General features: G+C 56.1%; 7 protein-coding genes and 1 non-coding gene across 8 annotated transcripts; 4 read left to right on the top strand and 4 right to left on the bottom strand.

Moving 5' to 3' along the window:
* Positions 1 to 800: 800 nt before the first annotated feature.
* Positions 801 to 2,329, bottom strand: B0T26DRAFT_648823 (LIS-1 1; the record flags this gene model as incomplete). The annotated part of the gene is made up of 3 exons (XM_060438033.1): positions 801 to 1,985; positions 2,050 to 2,218; positions 2,292 to 2,329. The coding sequence occupies 3 exons, from the start codon at positions 2,327 to 2,329 to the stop codon at positions 801 to 803; spliced, it is 1,392 nt and encodes a 463-aa protein (XP_060293818.1).
* A 1,519-nt stretch (positions 2,330 to 3,848) lies between these two features.
* Positions 3,849 to 7,033, top strand: B0T26DRAFT_339063 (armadillo-type protein). Its single transcript, XM_060434467.1, has 3 exons — positions 3,849 to 4,012; positions 4,081 to 6,756; positions 6,820 to 7,033. Exons 1-3 carry the CDS (start codon positions 3,956 to 3,958, stop codon positions 6,844 to 6,846), a joined length of 2,760 nt encoding a protein of 919 aa, XP_060293817.1. The 5' UTR covers positions 3,849 to 3,955; the 3' UTR covers positions 6,847 to 7,033.
* A 740-nt stretch (positions 7,034 to 7,773) lies between these two features.
* Positions 7,774 to 8,223, top strand: B0T26DRAFT_676945 (uncharacterized protein; the record flags this gene model as incomplete). Its single annotated transcript, XM_060440038.1, has 1 exon — positions 7,774 to 8,223. One exon carries the CDS (start codon positions 7,774 to 7,776, stop codon positions 8,221 to 8,223), a length of 450 nt encoding a protein of 149 aa, XP_060293816.1.
* Positions 8,224 to 8,872: 649 nt separating this feature from the next.
* On the top strand, positions 8,873 to 8,958 carry B0T26DRAFT_t192. Its single transcript has one exon. It is a non-coding gene; the product is annotated as a tRNA-Gly (tRNA).
* Positions 8,959 to 9,267: 309 nt separating this feature from the next.
* On the bottom strand, positions 9,268 to 10,866 carry B0T26DRAFT_651121 (uncharacterized protein; the record flags this gene model as incomplete). Its single annotated transcript, XM_060438247.1, has 4 exons — positions 9,268 to 9,589; positions 9,815 to 9,895; positions 9,956 to 10,471; positions 10,634 to 10,866. The coding sequence occupies 4 exons, from the start codon at positions 10,864 to 10,866 to the stop codon at positions 9,268 to 9,270; spliced, it is 1,152 nt and encodes a 383-aa protein (XP_060293815.1).
* A 268-nt stretch (positions 10,867 to 11,134) lies between these two features.
* On the top strand, positions 11,135 to 12,973 carry B0T26DRAFT_803564 (uncharacterized protein). Its single transcript, XM_060447094.1, has 4 exons — positions 11,135 to 11,441; positions 11,500 to 12,048; positions 12,123 to 12,360; positions 12,459 to 12,973. Exons 2-4 carry the CDS (start codon positions 11,539 to 11,541, stop codon positions 12,644 to 12,646), a joined length of 936 nt encoding a protein of 311 aa, XP_060293814.1. The 5' UTR covers positions 11,135 to 11,441; positions 11,500 to 11,538; the 3' UTR covers positions 12,647 to 12,973.
* On the bottom strand, positions 12,926 to 14,296 carry B0T26DRAFT_803563 (uncharacterized protein; the record flags this gene model as incomplete). Its single annotated transcript, XM_060447093.1, has 2 exons — positions 13,779 to 14,296; positions 12,926 to 13,582 (listed from the first exon to the last, which is right to left on the bottom strand). The coding sequence occupies exons 1-2, from the start codon at positions 14,046 to 14,048 to the stop codon at positions 12,926 to 12,928; spliced, it is 927 nt and encodes a 308-aa protein (XP_060293813.1). The 5' UTR covers positions 14,049 to 14,296.
* Positions 14,297 to 15,127: 831 nt separating this feature from the next.
* On the bottom strand, positions 15,128 to 17,249 carry B0T26DRAFT_676941 (putative pantothenate transporter; the record flags this gene model as incomplete). Its single annotated transcript, XM_060440037.1, has 9 exons — positions 15,128 to 15,270; positions 15,368 to 15,452; positions 15,522 to 15,638; positions 15,714 to 15,800; positions 15,871 to 15,986; positions 16,051 to 16,179; positions 16,242 to 16,642; positions 16,700 to 16,989; positions 17,058 to 17,249. 9 exons carry the CDS (start codon positions 17,247 to 17,249, stop codon positions 15,128 to 15,130), a joined length of 1,560 nt encoding a protein of 519 aa, XP_060293812.1.
* Between the last annotated feature and the right edge of the window lie 155 nt (positions 17,250 to 17,404).

Genomic DNA, 17,404 nt, shown 5'->3' with positions numbered 1-17,404 from the left:
CGCAACATTGACGAGACTTGAAGTTTGGCAACCGATCGCGTCTCGCTGTCAGAGTTTCGACCAAAGACGACGTTGAAATACGGATGCTTTATACATGTAATTGTACTAATGCCAAGGTGAAGGGGTTGTGAAGTTGTGAAGCGAGCGTCTTGATAAAATGGGCCTGCACCCCGAAAGCCGGTCTCTCTTGGGAACAGGCAAGTGCATGGAATAGTGGGGAGGTCGGAAAGAAAGAGATGCCAAGGACGAGATTCTCTGGCATGGGCGGCCGAAAGGCTTTTGGGGATTAATGTTAGGGATTGGACTGTTGTCATAGAATGGGCGGCGGAAAGTGCCAGCCGACAGATCTGGCTCCGGGGTCTAGCCGCGTGCTCGTCGTATCGGGGCTGGATCAAAGGCAAGCTGGCTCGATGACGGTCATAAATCGTTCAATATCTGGGTATCTATCTAATTCTGTCGTATGTACAACCCTGCAAGACCTCTCGTCAGCCGTGAAGCAAGACATGGCATTGTCAAAAGGCACAGGGCGAACTCTTCGAGGCTGCCGGCAAAGGCAGCACTGCAACACAGCTTGGGAGTATTGGAGATAGCCTCATAGCCCTAGAAGGCGGGCATTTCCCATGACGGCTCCTTTCTCCCAGGAGCGGTTGTGCCATCTCGATTAAGCCAATTCTCGGCGAGGGGTTGCATCTTTGGCAGCTTGTATGTATGCAGTCTCGAGCATTCCCGGGTGAGGCGTGTGGTTGGTCGTCCTGTTTCTCACTTGCCATATTTTGGCCAGGTCCCACGCGTCGCCATCTTTAGTTGGCAAAAATGCGTACGCTGAGATCCACGCTGCCCGTGGCGATAACGCAGCGGATCTGCGCCTCGCCGCCAGTCTCGGAGCTAGTCGTCTTTGCCGGCGTCCCATTGGCGCCTCCGTTCATTCCGTCGGTACCGTTGGCTGTGGGCACATCCTTGACAATCGAGGGAGCCCATCTGATACATTGCACAAAATGCCCATGTGTGTCGCCCAAAGTCTTGACGCATCTTCCTTCTTGGGTTAGATCCCAGCATCGGAGTGAGTAGTCGTCTGCCACAGAGATGAGATACTTCCCGCCGGGGTGGAATACCAAGCCCCGTACCCAGTTGTCGTGCCCGATTAGTGTTTTTATGCATGTCCCTCGCGAATCCCACAACCGGATTGTTTTATCCCTAGAGCCCGTCGCCATGAACTCCGCCATGCTCGTAGCGGGCGGTTTCTTGACGCCAGCCATGGCGGCAAGATGTGAGTACGCTGCCGGCGGGGCAATTGCACAACAGAGAACGTGGTGTTCGTGACCGATGAGGGTAATCTTAGCCTCCGGATTCGGTATCGACACATCCCACAACCGCCCGGTATAGTCGTCGCTGGTCGACAGTATAAACCTCCCGTCTGGGGATGGGCAGACATCGCGCACCCATTCCGCATGCCCGCGCAGCGTTTTTACACAATAGCCTGTGCTCACGTCCCATATTCTCAGCGTCTTGTCCCGGCTCGCGCTGACCAGGAGATTGCCGGTGCCCCCGGCGACGCCAGACGGAATGAATCGCACAGCGCTGACACTGTGGTCGTGCCCGGGGAGAGTCCGAATGTTTTTGTACCCGTCCAGGGGATCCCAGAGCTTGATGGTCAAGTCTGAGCTGCAGGACGCCAGCAGCGTGTTTCCACGTGGGCCTCCGTAATCCAGATCCAGCACGGCCCTCGTGTGACCTTTGACTGTCCGTTCAAGCTCCCCCAGCTCCCAGTCCCATATCTTGATAGTCTGGTCGTCGGACCCGGACGCGAGTGAGGAAAACACGGGGTGGAATGCGACGGATGTTATAGCTTCTCGGTGTGACTGGAGCGTGTGTCGGGCGGGCGCCTTGGGAAGCCAGGAGACGGGATCCTTGTTCTGCCGCGAGGTTGGCGTCGCGTTGTTAAGCTCCGACTGGAGGGTACTGTTTCGGGATTCGAGATCCATAATCTGTGCCGATGAGCGGGTTAGAGGACGACAACGTAGAAGAGGGCAGGGAGGGGAGAAGACGGACCTTCTTCTGCAGACGGACGACACTTGTCCATTTCTTCTCCAATAGCCCCTCGTACTTCTTGGCCGTGGCTGCATCGAATGCATCTTCTCCCAAATCTAGCTCGCTTCGCAGCGCCGCGGCGGTTTGCGGTAGGTTGTTGGCGGTCAAGTAGGCAATAAGGGCTCGGTGTCTGCATGGCAGTCAGCAAACTCCTCGGGCGAGGAGTAGATCTCTCCGCTGGGAAGCACTATCGAGGAGCTTACAGTTCCTCAGCTTGCCGAGGCGTCAGGATTTGGGCCATGATGGCGGGCGCAGAGGGGCGGCGTCGAGTCCAAGCCTAGCTTGGTCGGCAGAAATCGCAGAAATCGCAGAAATCGCTGCAGGATTGTGGAACAGCGCAAGCGCAAAATGTCGGTCGTTTCGTCGACGGCAGTAGAAGGCAGCTATGGATATATCGCTTGGAGGATCGAAATCCAAAAATCCATGACCGGGCCGTGCGTATTCGTGGCGGTCAAGATATGAGCCGTAGCCTGTCACCTCAGTCGTGCAGGAGGAGCTCTTTGTCAGGAGGCAATTCCGTCTCAGGGTCCAAGCATTCGCCAAAATCCACAGGCTCTACGGCGGAGGAGCAAGGGCGGCAGCCAAAAGTGGATCTTGCTGGGGCTCACTCTTTGATCTTCAATGCACAAAAGGGCGACTCTGTCGGCTGGCCGTTGGGTGAGAAGGTCGCTACGGGCAAATGCATTCAAGATTTTTTGATGGCGGGGCGGGAATGCTTTCAAGACCGGGACTTGCAGCTTTGTTGAAAATACTATTGCGGCATTGGCTATGCAGAAAGCAGAAAGCGGCTGCTGCGCTGCTGGTAGGCAGCAACCAAATCGGGTGGCGGTTTGTGGCAGCTGTCAGGCTGGATCTGCCGGCTGCATGCCTCAGGGTTGGGTTCGTGACATCACATGGATTGGGTTTCTCCAGCAATGGGCGGCGGGCAGTAGCGAGTGGGGCACGAGACGAGCCCTGCTGAGCCACGTCAACATGCAAGTCCCAAATTGGGACACCCCCAACCTCAGCGCGTTTGTGGCTCGAACAAGTCGCACGGGAACAAAACAGACTAGCCGCCGCATCAGAGCGAGGAACACAACCAAAAAAACAGAAAAAAAGGATTCAAGATTGAGACAACCCAATTCTCACTTACGCCATCGTTCGATTTTTTTTTTAAAAAAAAAAAAAAAAAAAAGTCTCGATATATACCTGTGAGAGAGAACTGAGGCGTCCAGATTAAGGTCAACCCCGCGACCCACTCGTTATCCCTATCAATACGGAGCAACTGTGCCACAGCAATTGGCAGTTGCCAGGGCTGCCCCGGACACGCCTCCCCTGTCCCGCGCGCTCCAGCGAGGTAAAATCGCGGGCGGCAAGGGCTCGAACAACAAGCGGCGCAACTCGAGCTTTTTTTCCACGACCGACCCTCCCAATCCGAGATACCGTAACCCCGGACGAACTGCAGCGACCAACAACCGACAACAACGTCATTTTTGGATTGATTCCTGCGCGTCACCATTTTGCACCACCGCTGTACCGAACGGACGACAGGTTTTTGCCATTAGTTCCATTTAGCTCAATCGCTTTACCGCAGTAGACGTGGGTACCCCCTCTCTCTGGCCCTGTGGATTCGGTGCCCTCTATTTTGCTGTCACTCCTGGTCTGTCCGGTACACACTGCTTTGGCCGTACCCGTTCATGTCTGGGCTTCCTATGCTTGGAAGGCTGACTGACACTCAAATTTGTGGCCATAGGCACACGCTAGACAGCCATTCGAAGCCCCTCCCGGTCTCGCCAATCTTTCCAGTCGATATTCGCTGAGCCTAGCTTCTCGTCCTCCCGCCCGCAACGGCCCGTCTCCGCGCGACACGCGTACAGCAGTGAACAGAATGGCCGAAGAAGAGGATTTCAGCGCCCTCCCCTTAACCGATCGCTGGGTGCACAAGGTACGTGTTGCGGGGATGCATTGCACCGGCTACCATGGCGACAGAGCTGATGTTCATGTCGTGGATAGAACTGGAAAGTGCGAAAGCAAGCATACGAAGAGGCCGCCGCCCTGTTCGAGAAGTCACCGGACGAGTATGACCCCGTATTCAGGCCGTTCATACAAGATTCGGGCCTGTGGAAATCGGCGGCGGCGGACTCCAATGTCGCTGCACAGCAAGATGGCCTCAGCGCACTCTGTGCTTTCTTGAAATTCGGCGGGCGCGAAGGAGCAGTGCGAGCGAGACAGCACGCCGTCACGCCCATCACCGAAAAAGGCCTGTCCTCGACACGAGCTGCGACAAAAGCCTCGTCCATCGAAGCCCTACTTCTCTTCATCGAGCTCGACGTCGCCGCCCCTGTCATCGAGGACATCCTCCCCACCCTGTCTAATAAACAGCCCAAACTCGTGGCCGCGTCGCTCGCAGCTCTGACACAAATATTCCACAACTATGGCTGCAAGGTCGCCGATCCCAAACCCGTGCTCAAGGTTTTGCCGAAGGTCTTTGGCCATGCAGACAAAAACGTGCGAGCAGAGGCTACGAATTTGGCCGTCGAGTTCTACAGGTGGTTGCGCGAGGCCATGAAACCGATGTTTTGGGGCGATCTCAAGCCAACCCAGCAGGCGGACCTCGAGGCGCAGTTCGAGAAGGTCAAGGCAGAAGGTGTCCCAAAGCAAGAGCGCCTTCTGAGGTCGCAGCAAGCCGCAAAGGAGCGGGCTCCAGCTGCGGGCGCCGCCGAAGAAGAGTACGATGAGGGCGGGGACGCCGAAGAACCCGCCGAGATAGATGCCTTCGATCTAGCAGAACCACAGGATGTCGCCAGCAAGATCCCAAAGGACTTTTTCGACAACATTGCCTCGACCAAGTGGAAAGAAAGGAAGGAAGCTCTCGAGGCCCTATACGCCGTCGTCAACGTACCCCGGATCAAGGACGGGGACTTCAACGATGTCAACCGCGTCTTGGCCAAGTGCATGAAAGATGCGAACGTAGCAGTGGTCACGCAGGCAGCGCAGTGTATCGAGCTGCTTGCCAAGGGTCTGCGGAAATCTTACGCCAAGCACCGGCCCACCGTCATGCAGCCGATCATGGAGAGACTCAAGGAGAAGAAACAAACAGTAGCTGATGCTCTTGGCGCTGCTCTGGATGCTGTGTTCACGACCACCAGTCTTACAGAATGCCTCGAGGATATCACCACCTTTCTTGTCAACAAGAATCCGGCGGTCAAGGAAGGCACCATGAAGTTTCTCCTCAGGTGCTTGAGAACTACGCGAGACGTTCCTAGCAAGCCCGAAATCGCCACGATCGTCGAGTCGGCCAAGAAGTTGCTTTCGGAGTCGAGTGAAGTGCTCCGATCTGGCGGTGCCGAGATTCTGGGAACCATCATGAAGATGATTGGCGAGCGGGGAATGGGTCCACACCTCGAAGGGTTGGACGACCTCCGAAAGGTCAAAATCAAGGAATTCTGCGAGACGGCTGAAGTACGGGCGAAGGAAAAGCCAAAACCGCCACCCGCGCCAGTCGCTCGAGCGCCGCCGCCCTCTCAACCGAAGAAAGTGGGCACGAAGAAAGCGCCAGCGGCCAAGAAGCCACCACCGCCTCCATCGCAGTACGCGCAGCAGCCTCTTGCACCACAGCCCACGTCACGTGCTGCCCCGGAAGGCAAGATCGGAATGCCAAAGCCAACCGGCCTTGGGGGACTCAAAGCACCCCAAAAGCGGACGCTCCCAGGACTGGGTGCTGCCTCGCCGCGGCGCCCAGCAGCAGCCCCGTCTCCTCCCCTCGAGGAGGAGGAGGAGGAGGAAGAGCTGCCGCCCACCCCGGCGAAGGTGGCTCCGCGCCTTGGTCTCGGCAGGGGCGGGCTTGCTGGTCGTTCCTTGGCCAAGCCGGCTGCGCCCTCGCAGCCAGTCGCACCGCCATCACCAACCCCATATTCCAACTTCTCGCACACTGACCGAGCCGAGCTCGAAGAACTCCGTTCGGCAAATGAGCGTCTGCTGAAGCAGCTCGACGATGCACGGCACGATCGGTCCAAACTTCACTCTGAGATCCAGGAACTTAAGAATCAGAATGCCGGTCTGATTGAAGACCACACCAGGGACGTGCTCTCCATCAAAGCTAAAGAAACGCAGTTAGTTAGGGCTCGCAGTGATGCAGAAGCTGCAGAGCAGACAAATGAGCGCCTCCAGCGCGAGCTCGACCGGCTCAAGCGTGCCTTGAGCAAAGCTGAGGCGTCTAGCGCCAGTGTTAGGTCGCCTAGTCCCAGCTCGCCTCTCCTCGGACACCGAACGATGAGTCCGCACCAGCAGGATATTTATCGTGACGGCGATCACTACTCCGGTTCAAACTTCAACCGCCGGAGCTTTGCCAGCACACGAAGCGAGGAGAAAGAGAACGGCGACAACGTGCCATACCCTCACACTAAGCTGTCTCCCGCGCTTAGGTACACGGGCAGTGCAGCTAGCGGGCGGGGAAGCCCCGCGCGTGGATTCCGGTATATGGGAGACGATACAGCATCCGACAATGCTGTCGGCGGCATAGGGCATAATGCTCCCAGTGATGGCGTAAGCAGTAGGGCTGACAGTCGAGCTGGGGCCAGGCAAGGCGACGCACCCCCGAGTGGAATATCGACTGGCAATGGGGTGGAGAGCTGGAAGAGGGCCGCCGAAGTCACAAGCCAGTTGAAGGCTCGGATCGAGATGATGAAGGTTTGTCTTCCCTCAGCAACGCGAACTCCAGTCCCACAAGCACGTCACTAACCAAACTTTTAGGCCAAACAAGGCATGAGCCGGAACTAGCAGAGCCAAGCGTCGTGCCAAGCTTCGTCCTAGGACTCAGCTTACTCACATAACCCAACACTTTCTGCACTTATACACCTTCGCTTCGTTTATAGGTTTTGAACAATGGACTGGCGGAAGTATCAGCTCGTTTATTTGTATGCATTTACAAGGCGCCGGGACACGAACATACCCCTCTCTTTTTCGTCCTTTACATTAATTATATCCACCTTTTAGTCTCAAGTAAGACTTTTACTTAGCGACGGATCGATTTTGGGATCTTGGAGCTGTTGTAGAGGCCACAAGCGGTGTGCCTTTGGCGGCGGTGGGTATCAAAACTGGGATTATACAAGGGTTGTGGCTCGGTGTCTTAGTAGTCGGAGTATCCATCCATATGTTCGCTTCTGGTCGTTCAGACATTGATGAAGCACAGTGTTTCTCGCATAGTCCATTATATTGGGTGCTAAATATTATTGACTCGGGTACTCTAACAATTGCACGTTATTACCAGGCCATATTAATTTGTCTACGAGGTTATGTTTTCTTCCGTATACTCCAGGAGCGATCTCCCCAGGTAGATCTATGATAGACTATTACCATACACGCAATAGAATAAAAATGGTGTTAATGAGGCTGTAAGAAATTAAACGACTCCACCCTTTTTGCAAAACTAACACGAAAAAACAAGCCACTGAACAGGAACAATAGCGATCGAAGCCGGGACACAGGTACTTACTGTTCGGGAACAATGAGGAGTGGTCCCCGATGAAGGGCAGCATACAAATCCATTGTTCATGCTAAATTCGGCTATATAATCTGGAAGTGGCCACAACGTCAAGCCCCTACCCACTTTAACAAAACACCACAAAACAATAACTAGCAAACTGAACGAAATTTTAACTTTGTATACTGAAGAAAAGAATTCGGATAACGCAACCACCAGCCGACATGGCCTCCTCTGGACCTCCCACAGAGCAGCGCCGGACTATCAAGCCGCCGCCAAGCCTTCGCTCGCCGGAAGAGCAGCAGAAGTTGCGCGACCAGCAACAGAGCCGGCTGCAAGAGCGACGCGAACAGCAGCAGCACCAGCACCAGCAAGGCCAAGCGCCGACCTCGTCGTCTCAGTCCGGCCCAGCCCAGCCCCAGAAGTTCGGGCGATTCCTGGAAGTCCCGAAAGACAAACAAGCAGATAAGAACATTGAGCCTCGCTGCTCTCTGTCCCCGGGCAATCAGCAACCCCAGCCACAGCATCGTCCTCGCAAATTCGGACAGTTCCTGGAAGTGCCGAAGGAGAAACACATGGAGCGGTCCGACGAGCCCCGCAGCCCTTCATTCGTCGTCAAAGAGACGCCCCTTTTCGAGCGTCTCGACGCCGAGTTCGATTCCAGAGCCGACTAGAAGGAGGTCTCGGAGGAGGAGCTAGGCAAAACTGACGACCAGGGCTATTTTTCGCACGACGAAAACTGGACGGTTCCGAGCCGTGAGTATGTGAGAGAGGCAGTCCCTCCCCGGCCGATGAGTAACTAGGTGGTTGACTAACCGCCAAATTAGCAGCATTGAGGTACCTGTCTGCCTTTTGTGCTGGTAGCGACAACAGACAATAGGGTAAACATTGAGATTAGTTGGTAAGAAAACAATGTAACCATTCGACAAAAATTGTTCGCAAAAAGAGTGTTTGTGATGATGAATACCAAATCTCATGACATGTGGATTACAGAACCTAATGTGAAGGGGGCCGTGAGAAAAGTTGTTGTGTTGTTTGGTGACGTAATTGTAGTGGCACTCAGCCGTTGAGCATTGACAACAAACAGGCTGTTCAATTAGGCGGAAGTTGCACAGCGGTGCAACCCTCGCGGAACCTCACACAAAGCTCTTATTTGACCAGCAGTAATACTCCTCCGTACACGTTAGAGATTTACCCTTATTTACTTTTCACAGAGCTCTTTGTCAGTCAATCGCGGCACAGTGTGCCAACGCACACCCCGGTCTCAGACACTCTAGCCCATGTGGGCCGAATTAGCGCTGCAAACAGCCATCAAATGATAAGGCGCGGTTAGTTTAGTGGTTAGAATTCTCGCTTCCCATCTTATCTTGGATCAGCGAGGGACCCGAGTTCGAACCTCGGATCGCGCAACATCAGCCTTACAACCCTAATTTTTTGCATCTTTTATCTCCGAGTCTGAGATAGCTGGAATTCGAGCTTTTGACTTTCTTCCGTCCAGGGGGACGCGTGATTAACGAACGTCATATTTTCCATTGCCTGCCAAGTTCAATTGGCTGGCTGGTTGTTGTTTGGAGCTCAAAGGAAATTCCATTCCGCCACGTCGCGTGCATCTCCGTCGCTCCTTCCGATTCTAAAGCAAACACTCTTTGAAGCGGCAGACACGCGGGCCCCCCCACCAGACGCCGCAGCTGCGCACGCCTGACTTTAGTCTTTCGTCGCTAGTCCGCGCCCCAATTCTGTACCTTTGAGACGCCGTACATGAGCTCCAGCACCATCTTGCCAAAGAAGTCCACGTCGTCTGGAGTCTTCTCGCCGAGGAGGCGGCGGACGTGCATGCGCGACATGAAGCTAATGTCTCGCTCGCTGCATATTTTAGCCCAGGCCCAACAGGTCGGCGCGTCAAAGACGCCCGTGAGCAGCGTGAACATAATGTCGCCGTGGCACTGGAGCGCGTAGCGGTGCGTCACGGTGTGGATCGCCTGCAAGGTGCACGACATGAACCACGTTCGGCGGACAGACTCGGCGATTATCCAGGCATGCCTGTTCCTTGTTGTCAGTAATCACACTTCGACCGTTCCGGGACGTTCCTTTTTTTTTCTCTTTCTTTCTTTGCTTTATTTCTCTCCTTTCCTTTTTTTCTTTCTTTTTTCTCTCTTTCTTTTCCTTATTTCTCTCCTTTGCTCCCCCTACCCCTCCCTGCAAACACACACACGCACACACACAAAGTCCGCGGAGCTGGAGATCAGATAATGAAGGAATACATACCACATCATCTCCACGTCATGCTCGTTGCTCCCGTTCGAGGTTTGAGAGTTTGGGGGAGATACACCGAGAAGACCAACCCCGCTGCCGTCGTTGTTTCCGTTGCCGTCGATTAGGTTGCCCATCCGCAGCTGGCCGTTGAACGCTGCCAGCCGCGTAGCCTCGAGCATCTGCAAGCTCCACCTCTCCAGCACCTGCAGCTGCGTCGTGGCAATGTGGCGCAGGCCGTCGTCTTCGTCGAAGAAGCCGAGGGCGGTGAAAATCAGCAGCGCCTGGACCCGGGCCAGGTGCTCGAACGCATCAAGATCGCTGGGGGACGTACGGGCATACTGGCGCATGAGCTGGGCGCTGCGGTCGGAAATGATGCGCCGAACCATCTTCTCCGTCTGCGGCACTTGTGTCGTGTACGCCGACAGCGTCATGTAGGCATCTTGCATGCACCGCGGAAAACGGACCTGGTATAGCCGCGCGTGTATCAGCGGGCTGCTGCCCTTGCTCACCCAGTCCAGCATCAGGCTGTGGATCTGGCGCCTGAGCCGGTGCAACGTCGGGTACACAAACTCGACGACGCCAAGGCCCCCTTTTGGAATGGGCTGTAACACCCACGTCTCGGGGGTGAGAAACCAGCCGGTCGAGAGGCCAGTCTGCAGCCTGGGCTGGCTGATGTGGATGGTGGAGCCGACGAGAGCATCGCCAAGTCCGAGAGCACCAACGAGGGCGTCGGAATGTTCCAATTCTAGCTGGAACTCGGCTTGGGCGCCTTCGGCCGAGTTCTGTGAGCGTGGTGGCTCGATGGCTGCTGGTGCTGTCACAGCGGGTAACGCAGATACCGACTCAAGCACGTTTGCAAACAAGGGCATGGACGGGACGTCCGTTTCAGGCCTGCCCGCGTCCGATGCGCTATTGACCAACACCCAGCAGCTCGGGCGGGGGGCCGGATACGTGCAAGTGAGCTCGCGGGTCGCACAACGAACGCAGGCGGGCTGCCCCCTGTCGCACTTCCGCTTGGCCTTGGCACAGCGGTCGCAGGCCTTGGTCTCGGCGGCTGATGACATTCTCTGGGAGTCGGGCGGGCGCTTTAAGCTTCTGGGATTGCAAACACGATGGAGTTAGGCGGAGCAAGTAAAGAGACTAATTACTGAGCGATTGTCGAAGATTGTGTCGAGGAGTGGTTAACCCCGGCTCCGCCTGCTGTTGGCACTCCATCGGTCACTGCGGGTTTCCTGGAAATATCCGCCATGCCTCTGGCACTGATTGGCCCCCGGCACTGATTGGCCCCCTTGTTGCGGGCGCTATCCTAATCTAGAAGGGCGGGCGTTCCGCCGCGGCCCCAATGGCCACGGCCCGGAATTCACGGATTTCGCCGCCCGCACCCCGTATGTCCGGCGCACTGTCCGGCGCACATATACGGGCCTGAACTCCACGGCTTATCACGGCCCGGGTTGTATTCGCCCGTGGCTGTATGCTCTATACGCTGTTGAATGATTTGGATATTTCGCTGAATCCAAGTGTGACTGTCGGATTTGTCAGTCGGCGGAACACGGTGCAATTCTCACTCGCTCAGATTCTCTAGGTACTTGGCCGAAGTGCCTGACGTATATAATTTGCGATCGCCGCTGATATTAACAATGTATTTACTAGGAGACACGCAATCATCCCTAGGGACAAGCCAAATAACTTTTAATCAGTCCTCAGACTCGTCGAAACAGGCAGCAACCCAACCAACCATGGCGAGCGCTGTAGCAACCAACGTGACCTCAACCACGCACCGGACCTCGTACCCCGCCATCGACGCAGCTCGCCCCGAGCTCAGCCAGGCTGGCAAAACTGTTCTCATTACCGGCTCTACCGCTGGCATTGGTCTAGCCATCGCCAAGGGCTTCACCGCAGCCTCGGCCTCGACTGTCATCATCACCGGCCGGAACCAGGACAAACTCGACAATGCGCGGGCCTTGCTCGAGGAACAGGCAGCCAAAGTAAACACAGGCACGCAGATCGTCGCCGAGAAAGCCGATATGTCAAATCCAGCAGTCATCGATGCCTTGTGGACCAGCCTTGCCGAGAAGGGCATTGTGGTCGATGTGCTAGTCACCAACATTGCCAAGTTCGCTGTCGTCAAGCCGCTCCTCGAGCTCGGCACCGAGTACATCTGGGACACGTTCGGGGTCAACGTCAGGAACTTGCTGCTGCTGACTGAGCGGTTCCACGGCCAGGCGAATGCTGCGGACAGGCCCAAGGTAGACAGCCCCGTTCCGGGATATTTCTCATGGGCCTCTCAGAATGGCCCAGCTTAACTTAATTGATCAATCAGGTCCTACTCAATGTCTCGACAAGCAGCATCCACATCAGCAACAACGCCTACCAGCCCCTCGCTGCCGCCCGCCCAGAGTACGCGCTGACCAAGGGCACCGCCGTGCTGGCCCTGAAGTACATCGCCCAGGACGTGGAGCCGGAGAAGCTGCAGATCATCAGCTTCAACCCCGGCATGATCTTCACCGAGCCGTGGCGCAAGGCGGGCGCCACTGAGGATTTCCTGCCCTTTGACGACGGTGAGTTTCGTACCCAGCCACGGCCCTCTTCCAACAACGACAGGCAGGTCAGGCTGATTGGCACTGCCCGATTGGCACTGCTGACACTTGACAAATAGCATCGCTGCCGGGAAACTTTGCCGTGTGGGCGGCGTCCAGGGAGGCCCGCTTCCTCCACGGCCGCTATGTGTGGGCGTCTTGGGACGTGGACGAGCTCGCCCAGGGCGAGCTGAAGAAGCGTCTTGACTCGGACGTCGACTTTCTCAGGGTTTCGGTTGGCGGAATAAGAGGAAGCAACCTTGCTTGAGTAAGTAGGCAGGTTGAGATGAGGTGTGGGGCAGTTGGAGGATGGTAGAGGGTCAGAGATCACAAGTGAAATGGAGGTTCCCCCCCTGCTATTCTTGCGCTCCGAATAAGCAACGAGACTTGTTCATGCACGCCCATGCGTGGGTATCACACTGCGGTATGCTATGCTGCTGCACGTGTTATATACAAGCCATCGGCACATTGCTACTCGTATGCTACTTTAAGACAAGGCAGCTAAGCTACACGAGTTTACGGAATGCCGAGACCAATAACTATAGCCTCAGTCTCTGTCGCTGTCGTCGTCGCTCTCCTGCTGGCGAATTTCCACAACGGAGTTGTCCATCATGCCGTACGTGTCGTCGTGGTCATCGTCCGGGACCAAGTTCAGGCCCTCGTCCTCGTCCTCGTCCGCCTCCTCGTCCGCCTCCGTCTTCGACAACACGTAAGCCGGAGCCCCAGGAAAATCCGTGTCCTCGCCACTGGCCTCGTCCTTCATCACCACGTCGTCCTTGTCATCGTCACCACCGTCTACCGACTCGGGAATCATCTCGACCTCCTCGACGACGCGGGGGCACAGCTGCAGCACCTTCTCGAGGTCCACGTCCATCTCCGCCATCAGCGCCTCGCGGATCACCACCGCTTGCCGTTGCTGCCCCTGCAGCTGCTGCTCGCCGGTCACCGTCCACAGCGGCTGGAACCCCGACAGCCGCACCGCCAGCGTCTGGTTGTTCTCGACCGTCCGCTCCAGGCCCTGAATCGACGCGTGCAGCGCCAACGGCTGCAGGTGCTCGCCCCCGCTCGTCGTGCAGAAGTAGAAGACGAAGTTGTACACGAACTGCCGGACCAGGTCCGTCGTGCCCTGCACCGTGCCGTACACGCTCTCGAGGTAGGCCTGATTCGTTTCCGCGAAGTCATTAATTGAGTTTGCCTTCTTTGTCTGGTAGGTAACGTGCGTGTGCCATGCCACGTCGCGCGTTTCATCTCATCCATGCAAGTCATGTTGGGGTGTGTCTGTGGGCTTGGTTTAGGGTGACACAACTGTCAGGATGAGTGAGGGAGAAAGCAGGTGCTGCGACGCGACCGATGATCGGGGAACGTTGGACTGAAAGAAAGAAATTAAATTGAATACGCACCTTGACGTCGCGGAAGAAAGTCACCGGCACGCGCCCGCGGTACTGGAACAGCGTCTGGGCCAGCGCGCGGCGGAACGACGTGGTGTGCGAGTCGGTGGTGAAATCGTAGCCGTCGTACGGGACCAAGACTGAGGGCTCCAGCTCCATGCTGTCGTCGGCTCTGGCTCTGTGGCGGGCCAGGCCGGGCGGCGCCGAGATTGTCAGCTTCCTGAGGCTGCTGAGCAGCGCCCGGAAACGGCTCGTCTCGTGTTCTTGGTCTTGGTCGGCCATTTGCGGTTTGCGAGGGTTTGTCGTGTTGCGCGGTCGCGGGGTGCGGTTTTGTGGTTTTGTGGTTTTGTGGTTATGGTTTTGTGGTTTGAAATTTGCACTTTGCACTTTGTAGGTGCAGGTTCCTTGCGCGGAAAGTGTGCGGCTGCTGTGGCTAGTCGTCGGTCGGGCTACCTGGTGGCGGTTCGAATTAGCAGGTGCGTTGCTTGGGCAAAGGTTTTGTTGACTGGAGGCTACGGAAGCTCGCTCATCTGTTCTCTAAGTGCAGGTGAGGTGAGTTGAGTAGAAAGTGAGCGCGAAGTGACGGTAGCCTGAGTGGCGCGTTTCGTCTGATTTGTCGGGCCGTATCTGTGCGTCTAGAACTAGACCTGACACAAAGTGTACCTGATTTTGATGAGAAAATGGATGCGTGGGTCAGAGCAAGTCCTGCTCCTCGTGGCAGTTGTGCGCAGCGGCCCGTACTGCGTTTCGCCCTTTTCGGAAATTTCATCATGTACCTCGCATCCATGAAACTGGAAGACCGTTCCACGGCCTCCCATCTCATTGCACACGTCCAGATCCATGCTAACATGGCCCGTTCCGTGCGGAGGGAAGTGGCCAGGGCCTAAAGTTCATTTGTTTTTCTCGGTGTGGTCCGAACCTTGGCTTTATTTGACCTCTTCCCTAATTACTTTCCCGTCTCCTTTGTGAATGGCATGAGTCATGGAGGTGGGAAATATGCTGTATTTCTTTGGTGACCTCTCACCCGGCTAGCATCAGCTGATTCATAATTCTCTTTACTCTGACACCAAAGGAGGAGAGGGGCCAATTCCTGAAAGAGGGTGAAAGCATATGTTTATGCAAAAGAATAAACGTGATTAAACTGCGGTGAAGGTTCGCACGCTAATTAAAGGTGACACGACGCCGCAGGACTGTGGCATGGCAGCTTTCGTATGGTACCTAGACATGGCAGCCCGTCTGCCTAATATTCAGGGCATATCTCACACACATGAGCCGCCCAATGCAGCCAACTAGTGAGACTAGACTACCATGTGCGGATAGCAAACCCCACAGCCCAGCACGCCCTCCTCACCTTGCCAACATCACTTGACAACATCGTCGATCGGCGACGGTGAGCCATCGCTATCCGCCGACGGCGCGCGTAATGAACTGTCAGAGTCGTCTAGCCGGGCCGCTCGTCTTTTATCCCGCCAGAGCAGGAGCTGGATGAGGGCAGTTTCGAGAACTGTGCAAAAAGGGGCTTTGTTAGCACGTCTTGGAACTATGTCTTGCACCCAGTCTTGAACAAAATCCGGGATGCCTTAATTGGGCGAAAGACTTACTGAGCAGGACCTGCAGCACGATCGACCAGGTATACCCCTTTGTCGCGGCCGGGAAGTCGGTCGTCTTCCACACAAAGTTGGGAGCCTGCGTCACGATCAGTGTCAGGTTCTGGGGCAGGCAACTAATTATACCACAAAGCCGACGAGAACGCACCACTGCCTGCACAACGTAGGCAAGATCGTTGCCCATGGCGATGAGCAGTGCTCTTTTCTCCGTGTCGCCGGAGCATATTTCGTTAACCCAGCTGAAGATCAGCGGACCGGCGCCGCCCTGTTGAAGAGTTTGGTCAGAAGAGTTTGGTCAGAAGGTGTGTTGGCGAATGGTGACGTGGCGTTTTCGACTTACGCCAATATTCGCGAGCCAGTAGACTGCTATGCGGCCGTTGATGTTGTCATAAAGCGGCATTTGGCGCAGGGTAATGCTGAAAACGAGCTGCACGGTAGGGTCACTGTGGTTAGCAAGACAAGCTTGAGGTTGAAAAGAGTTTACGTCGATTCCTTACAGTGATAACGGCGCCGGCATAGATGAAGGGCCACCGTGCCCCGCGGAACGGTCCGTCCGAGAGCCAGCCCCAGCTGAGGGCTACCAGTACGAAGAAACCGGTCGTGGGAAGTGGCACTGGAGACACGGCGTGGTTAGCTTGACTCTTTGGAGCCTTGAGAGAGGCAGGATTCAGGCCTACAGTTGTTGATCTGAGGAACTGTGAAAGTGGTGCCTGGCACGGGAGGGTTCTTCTTGTCGTTGAAACTCTTTAGCCAATACCCCATTGCGGGCTGTGGCAAGCCGTTGTTCCAGATGATGTAACACAGGGCTGATGGGGAGTCAGGTGTCAGCAGACCCATTACGTCCACAAAGCCTGGATGCTGTACTCACGCAGCAGGTAGGTGTGCCAGCTGGTCAAGATCCTAAAGACCTTGGCCTTCGTCCAGGGCACCTTGCCGGCACGGCCAATGGCCTTCATGCGGCTGACGGCGAGGTCGTGCTCGGACTGCGTCGTCCACCACGTCCTCACGCCGCTCTGCGGTAGGTTAGGAAAGAAGAGAAAGCCGAGCAGGGCGAGCGGTATTGTGATGATACCGTCGATGATGAACAGCCATCTCCAGCCAGCCATGCCGCCGTGCCCGTGGAGGCCCGTGTAAGCGGCCGCTTGCAGGAAACCGCTGAACATCATGCCGATAGCGCCGGCCAGCCAGAAGATCATGGCTCGCTTGCCTATTTCCGACGGCGTGTACCAGGAGCCGAGCATGTAGTGGATGCCGGGGTAGAATCCGGACCTGGCTGGTCAGCCGAAGGCACGCGAAACAAACAGGGGGGCTAGGCGTAAAACTCACTCAAACAAACCGACGAGAAAACGCATTGCGTAGAGAGCTCCGTATGATTTTACGGATGCCGTGCAGATGGTGGCTATCCCCCAGCCCAGCTCAAGTGCAGGGATGACCCACCGCGGAGACACGCGGGTCAGGAGCAAGTTGGACGGTATCTGGCCGACGACGTAGCCAACGGTCCAGATAGACACGCTGGTGACGAGCTCGTTGCCCCACATGCCCAGCTCCTCCTGCATGCCGCTGAGGAATGCATTGTTGACATTTGTCTGGTCCAAGTTTTTGAGAAAGTAGCCGACCTGACCGAGGGATAGAGCTTTCGCATTAGATCGATGTCGCAAGAGAGGAGTTGAATCGGGGCACTCACCGACGCAAAGGTCAGAACAAAGGCGTCCACCTTGAACAACAGCCGGCGCTGGTCCTTGGGCAGGTCCCAGGTGTCCCAAACATAGCCCTTCCACGACTTGATGGGCTTCACCACCTGGTCTTCGCGCGTGTCGTGGGGATCGCCCTCGGCGTCCCGCTCGTAGGTGCGGACTTCGGTATCTGTGCGACCCATGGTGAGCAGATTAGACTGCCTGCGTGTTACCGGCGGCCACGACACGTTTCGGGTCTGAGGCGCGGCGCTACTAATAGCACGGCACAACGCAGCACATGTGCTCATTGATACCGGCCGTCACGCCACCAACGCTGCGGATTAACCATCCGCGAGCT

The sequence above is a fragment of the Lasiosphaeria miniovina genome (genome assembly GCF_030549165.1).
Source record: "Lasiosphaeria miniovina strain SMH2392-1A chromosome Unknown B0T26scaffold_5, whole genome shotgun sequence".
NCBI lineage: Eukaryota > Fungi > Ascomycota > Sordariomycetes > Sordariales > Lasiosphaeriaceae > Lasiosphaeria > Lasiosphaeria miniovina.
The sequence above is the reverse complement of the archived record's forward strand: the minus strand, read 5'-3'. Positions and strand labels throughout refer to the sequence as shown.